Source organism: Zosterops lateralis (assembly GCF_965231275.1).
Source record: "Zosterops lateralis genome assembly, chromosome: 2".
Classification (NCBI taxonomy): domain Eukaryota; kingdom Metazoa; phylum Chordata; class Aves; order Passeriformes; family Zosteropidae; genus Zosterops; species Zosterops lateralis.
The window spans coordinates 41,173,401-41,194,106 of NC_139763.1; the positions used below are offsets into that span (position 1 = coordinate 41,173,401).

A 20,706-nucleotide genomic window follows, 5' to 3' on the forward strand; every position below is an offset into this window, starting at 1 on the left:
TCCTTTTAGCAGCTGCTCACAGTTGCATGGTTTGGGTGTAAGGTGAAATACAGTCTCAGGAATAGAATGGCATAATTCCATGCAGCACTTTATTCTGAGTGCAAAAATTGCCATAGCCTGAAAAAGCAGGGCCTTTGGGAATCGTACCTGTCCTGAGAACAGCATTTTCACAAAGCAGATTTAAAACCTTCTCTCATAAGGCTTCCTTTGAACTCACTAGAGAGAAACATGCCCCTTCCAGAGTAAAGTCAGTGGAAAAAAACCCACCCAGTTTCATCCTTAGGACAATTCAGAGGAGAATCTGTTTTCCAGTATAGCGACTGGGGGCATCCATGAGATGGGGAGGTTTGAAAAGAACAACTAGAGTTGGTTTCCATGCTGTACATAATGAAGTTGTGAAGGTGGTTGCTGTGCATGCTGAATGTGAGCATAGTAAAGAGCAGGACAAATCCACTGGAAAGAGGGTGACAGAGAGCTATGAGGTACAAGCATACCATGACTAGCTCTCAATGTCCCTAGGCAGCACATCCCTAGGAGCCAGCAGAGCACTCCAGGAAGCCACTGCATGTTTACACACCACCTCCAAGACATCCACTATTGGCCATTACTGGATCACTGTGCTAAAGGGGGCTTTGGTTGGCTCCAGAGTGGCCACTGATATTCTGAACACTGAGAGAGCCCACAGTGTTAATTCAGTCAGAAATAATTCCACAGAGTTAATAGAGTTATCTAAAACTGGCCTTGATTGGCATTTTCATTTCAAGCCCATACTTTGCAGCAACTCAGACACATGAAAGCTTCTGCCAGGTAGTGTTCTCAGACTACCTAGAGATTATTGGACATTTTACAAGAAAAAACAGAGCTGGCTGAAAAAGAATTTATGCACCAAAGTTTTTCTGCAGGAAGACTGAGACCTGGATTCTGTATCCTCCATCTGAAAAGTTACATCCTGCAAGTTCCACATCCCCAGAGCCCACAACTACTGAAAAGGGCAGCCTATTCCCCTACATCCTGCTGAAACTGGGTCACTGTCAAGCAAAGCCGGCAAAATTCACAGGCCCAGGAGGTATAAGCCACTCTGTCGCCCAAGAGAAATTACTCTGCCCATTTCAGCCATTCCTTCCCACCAGCTCTGGGCACAGTCCTTGAACTCACCTTGTCTTTGAACAATGTCACACCACATAACCAAGTGATGGACAGAAATTCAGCCAGCTAGAACACTATAAACACTCATATGAATGCTTTCTAGTATAGACAAAACCAGCTAATCCCCTTTCCATACTCATCTATAGTCTATTCAGAATGCTTCACCTACCAAATGTGAGACGGTATTACTTATTTCAAATTGTGAAATGATCCTGAGTCCCTGACATTTGTAAAACATTTAGAGACCCACAAAAGAATTACAGGAAGACAAATGACTACCTACTGCCTCCCAGCTCTGAGCTCATTCTCGTACAAACACCCTGCTCACTTTACAGAGACTTTTTCCCCCTTTTTTCTAAATAAAGCTGAGGCCATCTTAAAAAGATTATTTTCAGTTCCAGATCTTTCAACACAGTGGATGTTCCTAAAATTTCTTTTTTTTTTTTCCCCAGTAACCTTTTAATTTGGTAAGCAAGTCTGTGCCCAGCTTTCAATTACTTTTTATTCTGTGGTGCCAAATGAGACCAGATAGACATATTCTTAAAAGGCTTTCATGAAAATGCAGATGACCAGCTCACAGTAGTCTGCTGGCTCAACAAATAGGAGAGTTCAAAGTGTTTAGACTTGAATGAAAAACCGAAAAAGTTATCTGAAGCCCCAAAGAAGCTTTTGCTTCCTTGTTACCACCATAAAACTTGCAACAGTATCTTCAAGATACCATCTCTGTTACCTGTATTGACTTAGACAACACGTCCTTCTAGTAGCTGACCTGCAGAGAGCATATAAATCTGAGTCCAGAAATGACACCAGGATTGAAAATTCAGACATTCCTGCAAACAGAAGTTAACTCTAAGCAAAATGTGCATGACTGTATTTTCTGATCTGCTAAACTTTCCCCTTTTCCCCCTCCTAAACATCACCATTCATTTTTATGTGGTTTCATTTTTTAAATTACTCCAATTCAAATACAGCAAAGTGTTGCATGTTCTTGTCCTCACACATTATATTCTATACTAGTATTCCTTTGAAAGGATTTTGTTCTTTACTACTAACAGGACAAGAAAGCCTTGAAAACAGACTTGCTTATAGTGTCCAACTTGGAGGGATCTAAATGTCATATATTAAGTGTTAGATATCCACATTATTCAATTTTAAATTAAGCTACTTCAACCCAGGGAAAAGTATAAAATCATAAATGAAGCAGTTTCTGAAACTGAGACTTTTGTGCTAGAACGGTCACTTCACAGACCCTTCCAAAGGCATCCAAAGGGGAGTCTGTAAGGGCTGCAGAAATGTTTCAGGATGGTTACAGCAGCAGACAAGGCTCTGGCAGTGCTTCCTCAGTGTCCTTTATCTTCCCACCCACCATCAGAGGGCTCAGGGCCCTGCCACGAAAGGTCCCTTCATTCACCTCAAGCGCGGTGAACCGGATTAGCAGAGAGACACTTTCACCCTCACATTAAGCTCACCAAGGTCACTTGCCCAGAACAGTTTTGGGTGTGTTTATGTGACCACACTGGTGACCCAGTCATGCGGGGATTCTGCTGAAGGGAGCATCATTGTTGGCAGCAGCCTTGTGGCCAGCTAATGGGCACACATCTGTCCAACTGCTACATCCACTATCCATGGTGTGCACAAGGATGATCCACCTGCATTCTCCTAAAACTACACAAATGCCCTGTTGAGAACAGAGCAGACTCTGTCCTTCACCAAAGAGGGAGAAACAAATGCTGAGCTGCCTCTCAGAAGCCCATGCAGCAGAACCTGGCTTGAAACCAGCAGGTTTCTGGCCTGAATCTGACCCAGGCTCATTAGTCTTTAGCTATTTCTGTCTAGCCTGGAGCATCTCACAGATGATGGATATTCAGAGCCCAGACAGTCTTCCACAGTGAGCATTTTGGCTCCTCAAAGCTGTAATCAGTCCAATGGCCTGCTGTTGCAACTTTCGCTGGGTTTAAAGTCAAGTATTGCAAGGACAGGCATTGGGAGCCAAAAACGCCTTCTCAGACAAAAGTAAACAGGGTCCATTAAATTTTGTTGACCTTTTACTTGGTACCACCGGAACTACAAATACACTACTTTAATACAGGAAAATTTGGATTATGATGCAATTATGTTACTCCAGAAGGCCAGCCTAAGGCCACAGCACTCTCACTGGCAGAAGTGATCCAGTGCTCTGCTAGTGCCACATAGCCCTTCTCTCTTCTGCAGCAACTACAGCAACAACTTACGTTTCGAACCCAGTACGCTGCACAATCAGAAAGATAGCAGTGGGAACACAAAGGAGGACATGGTATGACAAAAAGGCAAGTGTCCCTGGCTGGGACTACATTCTTTGGTCTCAAAGCCAGCTTTTGCTAGCTTAGAAAAATCCTAAATCTATGGGAAAGTCTGTGTGAAGGTGTTTCTGGTCACACAGTCACAGGATAGTTGAAAAGGTCCTCTGGATGTCATCTGGTCTAACCCCCTGCTCAAGTAGGGTCACCTAGAGACAATTGCCCAAGGAGTGGATCTTAGATAGTTTTTTAATATCTCCATGGATAGAAACTCCTCAACCTCTCTGGGCAGCCTGTGCCAGTGGTCTGTCACCCTCACAGGGAAGAGTGTTCCCTGATGTTCAGAGGGATCCTCCTGTGGTTCAGGTTGTGCCTGTTGCCTCCAGTCCTGTCACTGGGCATCACTGAGCAGAGCCTGACTCTCCCTGCAGGTATTTATATACATTGATGGGATTCCCCTGAGCCTTCTCCAGGCTGAACAGTCCCAGCTCTCTGAGACTTTTCCTATGAGAAGGACACTTCAGTCTCTTCATCATCTTTGTGATCTTTCACTGGACTCTCTCCTGCAGCTTCATACTGGTGCTCTGGTAGTCTGATCCAGCTGGCAGATACTGATAGCATGCTCCCTTGTCTGCCCTGGAAATCTGGAAAGAAGATGGCACGCAGGGGAGCATATGGGCCTATCCAGAACAGGGGCTCTTTTGATCAATCAGTGTATAAAAGAAAGGCTGTTTCAGAGTCCTGTATCTTGTGTCTGACTGACTTCTAAGGGAGCAGCTGTAACTACCAGGCACCACCTAAATGCAACATAACTCGATCAGACTAAAAAAAACCACCTTTTTGTCTTTCCTGGGTAGAAAGATGTTTATCCAGAGACTCAGGATAATTTATTTTTACAGTAGGTATCCCAAATCAAGACAGTTAAAAAGGCTAAGCCTCCAGAGCTCTAGATGCTATGTAAATAAATGCTAAATAATTGCCTGCATTAAACTGTGCTTCAGTGTTCAGCAAGGAAAATAGCTCTTGTTTTTTTTTAAATTAAATTCTGATTTTATCTATAATTCTAGACTGTTCTGCATGTTCATTTACATGGAAAAATCATTCCACTTGTTGAGTGCCAAAGCCTTATTCTGAAACTGTGTGATTAACATCAGTACTTCCAAAAGCTAAGTTTTATGTGACTAACCTGAAGTCCCTCAGCCAGCAATATAAGCAAACTGAGCTAACCAGGCACAAACATTCTTGCTGGGGACATGTCAGTTTACAAACACTCTTCTGAATTACTGAGATAATGACTGTGAGGACACCAGCCAGCACAACTCAGAGCTGTGCACTTGCAACAGTCCCAAGCAGTTTCCTGTGGGCAGCAGGATCAAGTAACACGTGGAAATGTACAACTCCAACTCGTGCTCAGAGCCCAGGAGCCGCTGTCGGATTTCCCTCAACCCGTAACAGAGTTGGTGGGAAGAAACCTGTGCCTCCACCTTTGCTGCTTCAGGCCACTAAAGCAAGACTCTGAATCCCTGCTATGATCCCATCTTTCCTAGCAATTTAACCCATTAGACTCAACTAGAAGATGCAAGATGGAAGGCCTGTGCATGCTCCCATCTGCATGAGCAAGAGTGATGATGGGCAGTGGGACAGAGCAGCAGCACATCAGCCACCAGAGCTGGGCTGGAGAGGGCTGGCCCTTCAGGACATATGTCCTCCCACACTAGGTCAAAACATGGCTGCTTGCTTTAACTATATTTTTTTACAGGGTTTTGGACTTCTCTCTACTGAGCAATGATGCATGTTGTCAGTAAGTTATCCACTGTGATCCCTCAGGATTTCTCTTCATGGTATTATTAGCTTAGTCCGTGACTCCAGTTTTTATTTGCAGAAAATAACCATCCCTGAACAAAAGTCTCCAGCTTGAATAGCTGGCAACTCCACTGTGAGTTCCCAGTACTACCAGGGAGAGCGATGCTGTCCTCAGGCAGCAAGGACAGGTGCATCACTGCTTTGGCCAGGATGATGCAGCAGCAGCACCTCTTTCACGGCAGTGCCAGTGTCCTGCCAGCCCAGCGGTGACCGAGTCCTGCCGCTTATCTCCAGCCTCCCAGCCATAGACCCGAGACCTCACAACTCATAAAACTAGTACATAAAAACCCCTTCTACTGACCTGCTTATTTTTTATAAAATCAGAGTATTGCCCACTTGCTGCAGACACTAGTCTGCTTGTTTAAAAAAAAAATTATCCCATTGGCAGACAACCAATATACAAGAACATCTACAAAGAAGCTGTTACAGTTTATCGTGCAGTAATCCATGGATTAAGGTCATTAATAGCCCTCGATGACATACTGCCATGACTCCAAAGGTGCTCTTCTGGCTTACAGGATACATAGAACACAACCCCCTCATGAATGTTTCCCCTGAGATACTGTCTTCTAAATCTTCAAAAGAAAAGAAATGAGAAAAAACAGAAGGCAGATGCCTAGCACAATATCTTGCATTGCATCAAAAAAAAAAAAAAAAGTTATGATGGAAATAAACCACCCTGAGTTTTCTTATCTTTCAGACTGATGTTTTCACAGTAAAAGAGTTGTTGGTAACTGAAATTTTGATCCTCAGAGCTAAAATAGCAAGCCAAGATGTTATCCCATGCCCAGAAGGTAAAGCCATAAGTAAAACTTTCAGAATAAAATCTGAAATTCTCAATTCTACCCTTTAATTATTTATATGAAATAAGCTTTCTCCTTCTGTTAACACAAGAACACAAATATATTATCATGGAGAACAGTGTGTACTCCTCAAATCCCAGGGGGTCATTAATCTTCTTTTATGTAGTACATGAACTATTTTCACAGAATTTTTAAAAATAGTTTTCTAAAGCACGTCTGATGTCAGAAGATGATGCCCTAACTACATAACTGCTAAATTTCCTCCAAAGAAGAGAATCCCTTTGCTCTTCCTAAACCTATGCACGGATCTGCACTATCTGTACAATGCTATTAATTTACCTGAGTCTCCAATACCAAGAGCAAACAATGCTTTGAGTAAAATCTGAAGTATTGCTAGACTTTTCTCACTTCTATTGATCTACATGAAAAAAATCTGCACTCTTTCCATATGATTTATTTGTTTAGGACTCTGGAATGGCATAGCATTGTGCCACTGTGTATTTTCATTTACCATGAAACAATTATAATTCATAAAATGTACTCAGGAGAATACAATTGTCTTACCAGCTGCAACAAATTCTGTATCCCACAGCCACACGCAATTTTTGTAAACAACTAGTGACATTTGAAAAAAAAAAAAAACCTTAGAAAGAAATCTTAAAAGCTTCAGTAAACAAACATTACAATAAACAACATTTGTTTCAACATACATCTGACCAAGAACGAATCACTCATCATTTCTTATTTTACTTTCACTATGATGTAGTAGCATTTTCACTACACATGCAGTTTCTTTTTCTTACCTTTAAGGAATCAAAGCAGGCAATAACTCTTCCATTTTCAACCTGGCAACTTTTAGGGGGGTGTGCAAATTTGCATTCTTCATCAGAGCGTGAACAAGTTCCCCTCTGAAACTGCCTGCACACTTCTAATGTCAGCCATTTTGTATCTCTTACGGGAGCAACATTCAAAGCCATGATGAGAAGCTGATTTTGAACTTGTAAGTTGCTGTCAGGTGATTTATGCTGAAGAAATTTCCAAAACTAATGACAAAGGAAAGGGAGGGGGCAAGGGGGAATCAGAAAAAAATAACTTCACCTCTAATTGAAAAGGAAGTTAAAAAAACAAACAGTGGGGGACGATTAACGACGTCCAACACACACAAAGCAGAACAAGCAGAGAAAGTTTATCAGCAAGCAGTCACTCATCAATCATTAAGTCCCACTTGTAGACTTTTGGCTGGGAAAACACATGCTCAGTCGCATTTCTGTCTGTAAAACACGTGAGTTTGTTGATTGTAATCACGGATGCACCGGTTTTAAGCCAAGGTCCATCAATGCAATGGCACTCCTTGATAGAATAGCAGTCCTCTGATGGTTGCGTGCCGATATCGATTACACGAGAAAAGCAATGCAGTCATTTGTTCATGTCCCAGGAATAATAACAATAATCCTTTTTCTGCTTTCAATTTTCCATCAACTAATTGGCAAATGGAGACAGCTGAGGTATCTTCTGCCAGGTGTAAGGTGAAGGCAATGTCTGGCTGGCAAAGACGGGATTTGGGAACACGGGTGTAGCAGTCCTCGCTCGTAAAAGTGACTTGGCAAAGGCACTTTTTAAGTCACTGACCTGACAAAACAAATACAGCATCAGTTCACGTGCAACTCATTCAAATCAACATTATGAAACCTATAGGACCTTTTTATCAGATACTATAAACATACAGCCAAAGTTCACTCTTTTTATTCCAAAAAAAACCAAAAACCATCCTCCTTTGTGAAGTTACACGTGACAAGGGAATAACCAGTTGAAACACGTACTGCAGTAATATTCCAGGCAGCAATCCAAAAGTTGGGAATGATTTAAATAGATGAATGTGGCAGACACAATAATTAGGCACGCTAGTTGTGAAACAATTCAATCAAATGTGCTTAGTCTCCAAAACTGTATACAAGAACCCGTTTCCATTAATTTATCACTTGGCCCTTTAGATTGTGTTACTACATTACAAGTTGTTACTCATTATTTGGACTTCCTTAGAAATGAGGATGGTAATATTCTGCTCAGATTTTTTGTGTCTCCCTCTATTTCTCAAGGGAAAATACCCCAAAAAATGTCATTCCAAAATTATAGGAAACAAAACTTTCCATATGCAGACAATAGAGTTAGCTTCCCCGTTAACATAGAGGCTGTTCCATAAAGGCTTCATGAAAGGGCTCAACCCACCAAGTCACCATGCTCCAATGAATCCTTTCTAATATGAGGTAGTCTTTATCTAAATATTCTTTTGATATAATTAGCCTTTGTATACCTCTGCAAATACATCCTTCAGCATCAAAACCTCCAAGATTCCAATACGGCACTTAAACTATCTGGGGACTATAAAATAGCTCGGATATTTTACAGAAAAACAGATCTGAAAATCAAAGGGTTAGATATTACAAAAAATTTTAACCACTAACTATATTTTATACACACACAGTGAAACCATGAATATGACGTTTCCTTCTATTCAGCTTCAAAGGAACACAACTTTTATTTTGCAAATACCAGCTAGAAATAGTTGATGGATTATTTTTGTGCAAGAAAAAAGAAAAGAGGAAGGACTGGAATAAGTGGGATTTTAAAATACGTCAATAAAAATAGTTCTAAAAACACTGTCAGCTTTTCCATGTCAGAACAATTACCAATTTGTGCTTGGATTCACTGGTCTCAATTGAAGTCAGTATTGTTAGTTAAGTGAGTAAGAATTATGTACATCCAGTTGCAGGATCAGATCCCAGTTCTGACTTCTAGGTTTTCACATCAAAAGGCTTTTCGGCTACTTAGCAATGCTACCAGAAGGGGTTTTACTATGTGACCAACACTTATACCAAAAGTTCCTACTGCTAGCATGAATAAAGCCAATGCAATGCTAATTGCTCAAAAATTCAGTTTTAAGTCTAATGTGCAGTAAGATGGGTCTGAATGACACTTAGCTTTACTTGGTCATAAAGAACAACAAGGCGCAAAAGAATCAGTACATTTTGAAATAATTTTATGCAATTAGAGTACAGTATATAATTACAAACTCCACAAATTAAATATTCCATCAATGTTGTCTGACAGCATCAATGAAGAATGAGATTAAGTTGAAAGCGTACAAAGAGGTGAGAAAATACTTATAACTGATGAAAAGGAAAGAGAGGAGGAAAGACAAAAAGAGCCCCTTCACAAGGGCTTGTTGAGCTGATAGCTTGTTGGGCTGATGATTTAGCTGGCTAAATGTAAAAGAGGAAATACTTTCCCTAGAGCCACACATTCCAATTCAGAAATGTCAGTAACGGTTTTCAGTAATAGATGTAGGAGACAGATGGAAATTTTGGGAAAAGGGTAAATGTTATACCGCACACTGCTGAAAGTCACAAGTAGTAATACTCTGCAGGGCTGCACACCATAAAATTGACAAAGTTGTTTCTCAAGTAGTAGGTGTTAAGACTGAAAAAAACCAGACACAGCATGTGGCAGCAAAGCAAACAGCACACAGTATAGAAATGGCAATGGCCATGGTTTTAAAAAATAAGTGCACAGCAAAATTCACATAGAAGATTTGTGAGACTACAGCAAGAATTCATACCAAAAAGCATTTGGGGTTGGAGAATAGAAGAGTGAAACACACTATCATCCTATTTCTTATCCTCATGCTACATGAAGATTTTCTAAAGAAAGGGAAGCATGAAAAGTTTGTCTCAAAAATCCACATCTTGTCAAACATAACAATGCCACCTGATTTCTCAAGAGCCATCAATGTGGCATCAGGTATCCCAAGTGCCTCAGGCGTTTCTACTGTTGCAAACTCAGAAGACAGAACTGAGTCCTTCTGAAGGAGGCCATGCCTTCTGCAGGAGACAAGTACAAACATGGTGAGGATATAATAATTTGGAATCCTTCATCCCTACCACTTAAAGACCTATGTGTTCACAACCACAGGCTAGGCAGCTGTCATACCTCCTTTGCCCATCACCTGCACCAGCAGGATGAAGGAAGAGATGCCACCTTGAAAACCTGAACATGAGGGACACAAAATGAGGAGAAGGGAGAGAAAAGACAAAGCAGGGAATAAAACTATGGAGAAGCCAAGAAAAGTAGAATTCAACATATGAGGAAAGTGCCCAAGAGAAGGAAAAAATGGGAGAGGAAGGTAGGAAAAGGAAATGGCTGGTTGTGAAACAGAAAGGAAGCAAGAGACTTCATAGGAAATGGAAGAAAGATGGAGAAAGGTTGTGAACACTGGAAGAGAGAGGTACAAGAAGAAATTTTAGAAGGAATGCAGGAGAGACTGTGGTTATAGGGAAAAATCCAACAGTTTGAGTAAACAGGGAAGTAAATAAGGGAAAAGAATGGAATTTACATAAGAAAATGTAACAACAACAATAATAATCCTCAGTAAGATGCCTGCCAGGTCACACGCCATTATTGACATCACAGCTTACCCTGACCTTGTGTATTGCAAAACCCACCCACCTGGAGAAAACCAATGGCTCCAGAAAATGCACACTCTGCTCCGCTTCCCACTATTTCTAACTGTATCCCAACATATCAGCCAAAGGTAGATGTCCTGCCAAAACCAATGGTACCTCACCAGCATAAAGCCCTCAGCACCAACTGTCCCTTATCCTGGCAGAAGCTTTTGTTTGCTTGATGGTTTTGTTGTTTTCTTGTTATTATCATTAATGATCTCAACTCAAGACAACACTCCCCACTATAGCTAAACAAACTATCAAAACTTACAAACAACTGAGCTGCAAAATATTCTTACTGAAGATGAAGAAAACACTCAATACAAGAACAAATTCTTTTTGTCTTTTTACAACTATTATCTCACACAGTTGAATCAATCAAATTGATCAAGAATGCACACTTACAAATGCAGTTTTTCCTAGTTCAGTGAAATGAAATTCATAGACATGTATTTGTAAAAGCTATTTAGCTTTGGATCCTTTTTAGGATAAGCATCACTTCCCTTTCGCAGAAAGCTAGCAAGGCATAGGAGTAGAAGGCCTTCGTTAGAGTTAAGAAAAAAAATCCTTTTAATTATTAAACAAGACAAAGTACACAGACACTAGAGGCCCACAGAAAAGATTCTCAGAGAAATATGGGGCAGACAGCCTCATCTTTGAGAATTGCAAGTGTATACAAAGCCCTGTCCTATTACAAACCAGTTGGCTCTTTCAGCTGGAAAATAGAAGCTCTTGCTATCTACAAAATATGAGGTGCTTTGGTACAGTAGTTTTACTTATCAGCCAGATTATGTGGCAATGGATTTTGCAGTATCTGTCTAATGGCGAAGCTGAGACTTCCTGGACATGATGTATTCATGTTTCAGTAGATAACATGTAGTAATGAGCAAAGACCTCATCTTCAAAAGTCATGTCTGCAGATTTTGACTTCCATAAAGGAGCACAGTCTTCTACATGATCTCACCACAGATCTCTAGAGGAACCACTAAATCCACTCAAAAGGTGTGAAGACAGTTTTACACTTTTTGAGGTTTAAACGTTCATCACATTAAAATCATCAGTCAGAGATGTCAACACTGGGGGTCAATTTGTTGATCCTACTGTCAAAATTTATCAACATGATCTATATATTTCTCCTATAAATTTACCAGAAACTCAAGAATTAAAAAGTTAGAAAACCCTCAGTTGTACTTAAAGGGGACTGTAAGTTTGAAGTATATTCACTCTTCTTCCCCAGAGAGAACAGATGTACAAAATATACTTAGCCTTAACAAGTTTGATAATTTATAAACAATGCTGTTTTAAAAACAAGGAAACAAAAACCAAAACCAAAACATGCCCCAAACCCCAAATACTCCCTATGCTGTGAAAGCAAGGTGAGACTTCTCTAGGTCACTAGCAGGGAGAAACATGTTGACTTACAGACTGCTACCCAAATTGAATTAAACACAGGAACTCAGGTGGGAAAAAACTTATCTTCAGGACCTATCTACAGCCACCAAAACTGACCTGCTGGATACTCCAATGCCAAGACAATGCATTGAGAACTTAGTTTTCAAACCCAGCATGCATATACTGCCACTCTTCAGAGACAAACTGTTTTCTTAGTGAAATGTGAGATCTTTTTCAGAAAGACCAAGGTCAACTCTCTAACCCCAGGGAAACGACACTGTACAATTTTTAGCCCCTGGGCCAAAGTAGGCTGCTGCTACAACTTTTATCCATTTACACATAAAAAAAACCTCATGTTGCTTTCTCCCAGAAAATCATGCTCATAGTCTTAAATTTCAGAAACTTTTTAACAAAGAAACAATAACAATGACCGAACAGGAGACATCAGGCCCAAAGAAATTCATGTCAAAACTTTAAGGTCCAGCTGGAAGCAGCAGAAAACAGGCTCTCTACCCTTAGACAGTGTTAACCGTAAGCATCATTAGCTTCACACTCCACAGCACAAGTTCACAAGCCAGCAATGTCTTGACCACATACTACTTAAACTCAGATTCTCATGATGCTCCTTTTTGTTCAGGAAATAAACTGACCTCTTAGAAATAAATAGTTTAGCCATTTCTTTCACCCTGGACTTACTAGTTTTGAATCAGTAATTTTACCTGGGTCAGAAGATGTGGGACAAAACAAAACCACTTCCAGAGGCCTCAGGACATCTGAAAACACAGATTAACCAATGTGCCCCACTCCACAGATGCATCTTCACACTACTGACAAGAATTGTGCTCCTTCAAACAGCTGCTGCTTCTTCAGCAGTTGGCCTACTTGCAAAGGAAACTTGCTTTGCATTTCACTATGTTTACAGACAAAACCCAGTGGAAAGGTTCCCTGCATAAGTTTAACACATAGGAATGCTCCTGTAGCAAGATCAAGTTACATATCCTGAACATTCACAATGGAAATACAGATATTTGAAAACTTGACAACTACTGGACCCTCACCCTTATTCCAGGAAAAGGCATTCAAATCCCACTCATACCTCTTGTTTGCAGCTGCATAGTGGACTCCACTCTCAAATCATTCAAGACACAGACATGTTTAGGAGACACTGGCAGGTGCTGTAGTCCAAAAGACGGTGGAACTTTGCTTCTGTTTTTCAACTAAATCTCATCATTGCACTCTTAAATGTCCTTTTTTCCCTCTATTGTTTTTGCTTTAAATAACTTCAACTTTTTGCTTTAAATAAATTCAAGGCCACCAAATGGAAGATAAGCTGTCCACTAAAGGACAGCCACAACCCCACAAACCCACTCCACTGTTGCTTTAAATTACAGCTACTTGCCATTTCCTTGACTTCGCTGTGAAGTTTTCTCTTGAGCTCCCCCAAACTCTCTGCTGAGGAAAGCAAGACTACAGCTTAATCCCAGGCTACAGCTGGATCCATTCTAATCTGCCTCATCAGGTACAGAATAACACAGCAGCATAATGCCCCCTGCCTCACACGTACTGGCCAACTCAACAGAGAGACACGGCCACCTGCTCACGTCCCACTCCTGATGGAGCAGGGCAGGCAGGACAGGGCAGGGCATCCCAGCTGCAGCAGGTCTGGCTCCTCTTTGCAAGCTCCTTTAGCTGCAGTGCTGTATGACACAGGACATGCTCCCTGTCCCTGGAAAGCAAGGCTGGCTCTCAGGCATCACATGGTAATTTAGGCCTCATTGTGTAAGAACCTCCACTAGCCAATACAAAGAGGATCCTACATCAAAAAATGCCAATATGAATTAAATAAAAAATAAAGTAATTTTACAGACAAATAATGTGACAGTCAGCGTGCTTGTTAATAACATTTGATTAAACTACATCTTAAAGAAAGAACATGCAGGAGATTCTCCTGTGGTAGATAGGCTTTTCTCATCCCATCATCCTTCCAAACTAGGGAAACAGGACCAGAAGTGATCTAACAGTACAGAGGTATCATGCATCAGTACTATGCCAGCTTTGTGTTCTTCTCTTTAAACCGATTTCTAATATTAATCTTTTTTATATGTACCCTTGAACTAGATATCTAGTAAGACTGGACAATGCACGGTAGTTTAGTAGTGTCTGCATAGTTACATAAAAAACAGCACTAAAACCAGATTCAAACTTTTGGCTCTCCTCTGAACTGTTGTGGAGGCACAAAAAATAACAATCCATAAATTCAAGAAACCAGAGAAAATAGAACAGGTTTCCATGACACGTTATCCATTCTTTGATGGCAAATATGAATGGGAAATCTTTCTGTCACCATAATATTTTTAAGAAGAGCCATTCAATTACAGTACATAGAGCATGATGAATGCATTTTCTTCTATAAATTTCAAACTTACGAAACTTACGAACATTTCTTTAATAATTTTCAGGGTTTTTTTTTCCACTTTAAGATGTTAAGCAGCTCCTGTGTGGCATTGAGGAAACCAGTATTGCTCAAATGAGGAAGAAGCCAGAATTGCCATATTGGGGAAGCAGACCACTTGTTTCATCAGGTGGCTGGTAGCCAAAAATACTAAAATTCTAATCTTGGGTCTTGCATTAAGTCATCATGAACCAGCTGAAATCAGAAGTGTCAGGACTTACAAAAAAATCATTATTTATTTTATTTGCTTGACTTGGAGATCAATTATTGCAACATCTCTTTGCCTGTTATACAACCAGCGATGAACACTTGTGAACTGCAATTCAGATGCACACTTTACACAGAGACGATCCTAACTATTTTAGTTAAGCTGACTGAAGTCCGGGGACAGACTAGAAAACACCAGTCTGCTTTATTTAAACTGAGCATGACCTTCAAATCAGTTTTGCTAAATGAGCCATATTTTCCTTGTCACGATCACTAATGTACCTGGTTAAGGCTTTTTAGTATGTCCCCCACTATTTACAGTGTGGCAATGAGCTTCTTGTTAAAACCTGCCGCTTCCCTTTGAAGCTGGCTTTACAATATAATAACACTAATGTCCTTTGTCCCTGGGGAAGCAGGTGAGGAGGAAGGTGTACCACTGACTGTGAAACAACCAACACAGCCTGGGACCTTTTCAGCAACCCACTGTACTACTTTGCTAATGGACCATGAAATATTTCTGCTGCACTTTAGGTCAGTGGATGACTACAGCCCACAAGAGTATTTTCTAATACCAAAATGCTTCAAAGTCATGCTGGAAAAACTAATGCTTATTATGCTTCAGTTAAAATGCAATTGCAGAAAAGAGTTTTCATCTTCCAGCAAACTACTTTTGTTTTTATTCTATTCCTCCTCTCTCGGTTTGTACCTTCTCACAGTTTTTAACTTGAACACTTTCTAAGTCCAAATTAACCTGATTTCATCCTCTAGGCATATGAATTTCATACACAAAATTCTGTTCCCACCTTGACAAGAGGGCAAAAGCAATTTCTGTTTCTGTGCCTCGTCAAGCAGAGTTAATCATCCCCGGCAGCAATGACGTTACCACTTGGCCTCTTGTGGACACAAATGTTTTGCTTTTGGCAGAGTGCAGCACGTAATAGCTATTAATCAAACCCAATTCCCCAGGAAAGGGTACCCCGGTGTATTAGGACCTTCCACTCACACCCAGCTGCAGACATGCATTGTATTTACGTTTTTTTAGGACTGTAAAGTATTTATAGAAAAGTGTGCTTATGTACTGAGAAATTTTTATAGACTAGCATGGAGGGAATGTGTGATCAAATGACTGTTCTCACCTGCCAAAGGACCGATAACATGCTGTTACACAGGAGCACAAACTAAAAGAGCTCAGGCTGTTGTCAATTTTCTATTTTCTCTAGTCCAGTTTTGCTCTAAGCCAAGAAGGCAGAAATCTTGCTGAGATACTTGTTTATGTGACAAACAGCATCCCTTTGCACTGAAAGACAAGGATAAGTCTGAATAAACTGAGGACTTTATGTAAATTAATGACATGTTGGATTCACAAGCTGCACATGTTTTAAGACTGCCAACAGCATTATTAATATTATACTCCAGCAAATTACCCATCACTGGGAAGTTGCATGGAACATCCAAACCAAGCTCCTGAGGTGAGGGCAGCAAGAGCACTATCTAATGTGTTAACTCCAACTGCCTCTTAAGTGCTAAACCCATTCTGCTGAACAGATTTCCTACAATAAATTCAAGCAGCATCACTGTTCTGAGATAAAATACCTGCATTCCTGTGCCATTTTCTCCACCTTTTAACTGAGTACAGGATAACACCACACACAAGGACCTTAGCAGATGAGCCAAAGAGACCATCTAGCCCAAAATGCAGCCTGTGTCTATGGCTTATACTAGATGTCTTCAGAAGAGTAGAGAACCAGGGCAGGCAGAGCATGATAATTTCTATGAATTTTCTCCCAACAACCTGTAACTGATGTCTTTGTATTTAATAGGTCTCACTGATTTTTTTCTTCCATGGATTTCCTCAATCCCTTTTTCAAATGCTGCACTGTCAGAAATGTCCTTTATAATGTGCATGAAAAGTAGGATACCAAGAGGAAGCCTGACTGCCTCTCACAATTGTTGACAAAAGCACAGACTCTCAAGAGAGGAGCATGGATATGGAAGGAAACACTCCAGGACTTCTTTGGAAATCCACAAAAAATTGAAAACCACACTTGGAGCTGGGGAATAAGATGACTGATTACAAAAGCCTTCAATCTATGTTGTTTTACCAGTACTCCCGAATGTGTTAAACTAAAAGCTCCAGCAAAAGCGGAGCTTGGAGAAAAAGACTTTTAAAACCACTTTTACCACAAGAGGAAGAAACACTAAGACCCCTTCCCCTGCCCCCCAAGCTGCATCACCTAGGAACACTCCCAGAAGCAGGGATCTTTCTTAGCAACCCAACAGAGAAGGAAGAAAACCTGAGAGCCTGTCAAAAGGAGCCTAAGCAAGGCACTCTTTCATTCTACCAGACCCAAAGCATTTCACAAGCATCTCAAACATATTTTGGAAGTAACGACTTACCACGATGGCAAAGTGCTTTTGGCAGGGAAAAGAAAAACCTCAGGAGTGTCTTTAGTACTCAGAAGATTGCCCAAGCAAGCCTCCATCAGAGTCCATCTTATCACAAGGATTCAATTCCCCTTTTGCTCCATTAGTAGTGTGCATGTAACACACAACACCAGTTTTATTTACTTCCAAAACTAAAGAAATCCTCATGATGCAGAACACAGGACATACTGAAAAGCCTGATTAGGTGTCTATGCCAGAATACTTCATATCTTACAGCAGTTAAAAAGATGGAGCAGCAACTAACTCTAAAGTCACCTATAAAATAGCAGGTAGTTAACAAGTACCTTCAAAAATGATTTATTTTTGTATTTTTAATAGTGTTTTTATACTAACATTCACACAGCAGCTGAGATCTCCTACAAAAAGTCATTTCTTCAAAGACCCTTCCCCGTTAAAAAAACCCAAACAAACAGATATGGGGTTTTAGCATAGCCTTGAAGAAAAAAAAGGTATTATTTAACAGGTGGGTCTCTACTGGTCTCTTCTCAAGGTAGGTAGCCTTCGTGTGTTGTAAACAGAGATGGCTTCCTGCCTGATTATCTTTGGTCCTCCAAGGTGAATAAAGAAAATATTTAATAATATTCCATGTGAAGATAACAGTAAGAAACTTTATTTTCAAAATTCATGCATTTGTCCACAAGAAAAAACAAACAAAAACCCCTAAACAAAACCAACATTTAAAGTCTACCTGTGTTGTATTTGACAATACATAATACAAACTCACTTCTTCTGGAATAAAATAAATTTGCATTTAGTGAATGACTATTCAGTTAAAAACTATCACAAGTTCAGAAAGAGAATGCTTTTCTCCTAAAATCGTTTTGGCAACTGGTGGCAGGGAAGAAGAGAAAAGCTTTTCTCATATGACTTGGAACTTCTGGTTAATGTCTGTTTTCCTGGAAGTCTTGAATACTTCTATTTAATCCTGAGGCAAATAACAGAGTTACAACTGGAAGGAGTGCACAATAATCATCTGCAGACATTGTCTACCAAGTAAACATTTTTTTTTTCCTGAGCTCCAGGATGACGAATTTAGGGTTTGGTGTGCAGTGCTGCTACTGACCTTCCTTTTTGCTTGAGCACCAATTAAGAAGCACTGACCCAACGAAAATGGGTCATATCGATCTGTTGTTTTGATTTGTGTAACATGTCGCCCTCAGTCCAAAAAGCTCACCACCCGTTGCCACTTGAAGAAAGCTACTTTTCAACTCAGTTTCATTTTAGAGAGTAACCTTATTTTTTTTTAATTAACAACTAAAAGGAGATAAAGTACTTAAACACAGAAAAGCTACACAGAAATAAATTTAGAAAGTTTATTTGTCTACAGTAAGGCTAGTGGATGAGTTCATATTCATTTTTCTACCATGTGTATAGTTCATTTGTCTATAACAGTAAGAGGACATAAACTACATTCAGGTTTCTGTAACGGAAAAAAACCCCAAACCACAACAAAAACCTCCAGCCAGTATCTTTAAAAAGTAATTCTATATATAGAGTCTTTGTTTTAATTTCTCTTAGCTTAAAAGTTGAAAAGGAAATGGATTTAGGCAGCTATACTGACAGGTTAGGGAGCATTAATCAGTGTCTCAGAGCCAGGCATGTCTTCATCTTAAATCAAAAATTTTCTCAATATTCAAATTACAGCCTCTACTTTAACTCAGCTATTTATTGTGAAGAGAGCAGAAGGAAAAAAAAAAAGTCTTTAAAACATTGAAAAATCAAGTGCTTTCATGCTTTAACACAATGAATTGCAATGTTTTGCAGTGAAAACTGAGCGCATTTCCTATAAATGGTTTGACAGAGTACTCTTCCAGACCTTTGTCTCTGTCCTGCTGGGAATGGCAGAGCAGGTAAGCACAGCCTGGCATTTCCCAGCACTTTCAAAGCAATGGAGATGCTTCTGACAACTGAGCACAAGCAACTGGCTTTTGGCAAGAGACAGTTTTCCCCTCACATTGCAGGGAAACATTTGGACTGGTTAAAGTAAGTCTCGACATTTTTGTCCTTTTCAGAAGCTTAATTTATTTGTTGTAGTTCAAGCTTAGTAGAAAAAGGACATTTAAAGACACACTTTGTTTTGCACTTTACAATATGTATTGCCTTGCATAACTTCTGTGTTAAACCATAAATTAAGAGCTTCCTTTAACCATGCACAAATATCAACTTGATATACAACACCATTAAAAGACAATGTCAAAATTTCTGTGTTACAAAGTGAATAAATAGTAAAAAAGAAAAAGAAATTTGATGTGGTCGAGTAACATCCTCAACACCACTCAGAAACAAAAAATCTATATAAACATAAGAAGTGGACTGTTGCCATTCTGCTTACACACATTTCTACTCCAAAAAACAAGTTATCAAAAATTACTTAAACGTGTATTTTGCATGTGCCTCATTTCAGTGCAGTATTTGTTTGGCTTGTAAATAAGAGCTTTTATAACTTCTAACCTTCAGCCTGTACATGCTCTGGTCCCTCACATCTGATAGGAATTCTTTCCATTTAATACAACAATTCCAGGATAAAACAGGTGAGACATAAAATCAAACCAGACCAGAAAACAAAATTCAAGCCAAAAAAAAAAAAAAAAAAAAAAAAAAAAAAAAAAAAAAAAAAAAAGAACAGCTTCACTCCTGGTCAAAGTTAATGCCCTCTAGCAATCCTCTGCAACTTTATGGGCTGCAAAGTTTGCACTACCAATATTTGGCTTTCACAGAGATAACCACTTTATAACAATGCACAGCTTCTAGAAATCCTGAAAACCCACTTGAATGGCTCTCCTCCACATTTATCCTTCTGCCCATCACCTGAAAGAACAGAAACCATGGTACCACTTTATAGCAACTGAACAGGACTTTCCACTACAAAAAATAAATAAACCCCCCCCAAAATAGAGAAAAAAATCCCCCCCCCCAAAAAAAAAAAAAAAAACAACCAAAAAACCAAAGCAACCAACCAAACAAAAACCCAAAAGAAAAATAAAAACACAAAACAAAACAAAAAAATCCCCTCTGCCCCAACCCACCAGCCCTTGCCAAAAAAAAAAAAAAAAAAAAAAAAAAAAAAAAAAAACAAAAACAACCACACAACAACAACAACAAAAAACCTCAACCTCCCCCAAAATTATATTCTGGAAAGACAGAAAAGAGAGAGACAACAAAGATGCAGTGGTATTCCTGCTCCTTTCTTACCAAAAAAGTTCACTCAATTGACATATTGGGGGAGTGGTCAATTTAATTATTATGGTTCTAGAAAGTTGAATGGAAATCCACAATTTAAGGTCCCATATTTTTTCACCAGATGAATGAAGTCCATCAGGAAAACAATTAAAGAATAATCCTACATGATGTACCCTGAATTTCCTAACTGCAAAACTGGAGTCAAAACCACCACACAAATTAAAAAAAAAACAGTATTTTAAAATCAGATAAGTAGAAACCTGTCCACAAATTTTAATGTCCCATTTCAGGAAAATCATTTTTACCTCTCAATGAAGCACTTCAAAAATTATAATCATCACATTTACCTTTCCCCTAAGTGAAAAGTATGCTGGTGTTTTGGTGATTGGAGACCCAGATAGTCTTGGGTTGGTTTCCTCACCCGAGATTCAAGTTGTTTAAAG

General features: G+C 39.7%; 1 protein-coding gene across 4 annotated transcripts in view; it reads right to left on the reverse strand.

The window, feature by feature from the left end:
- MBNL2 (muscleblind like splicing regulator 2) overlaps positions 1 to 20,706 on the reverse strand; it is a 107,719-nt gene that overhangs the window by 61,841 nt on the left and 25,172 nt on the right. For all 4 annotated transcript variants that reach the window (XM_083855876.1, XM_083855874.1, XM_083855875.1 and 1 more), the window contains exon 2: positions 6,892 to 7,717. In XM_083855876.1, coding sequence (XP_083712002.1) covers positions 6,892 to 7,065 — 174 coding nt within the window. In that variant the 5' untranslated portion in view covers positions 7,066 to 7,717. The remainder of the gene's footprint in view (positions 1 to 6,891; positions 7,718 to 20,706) is intronic.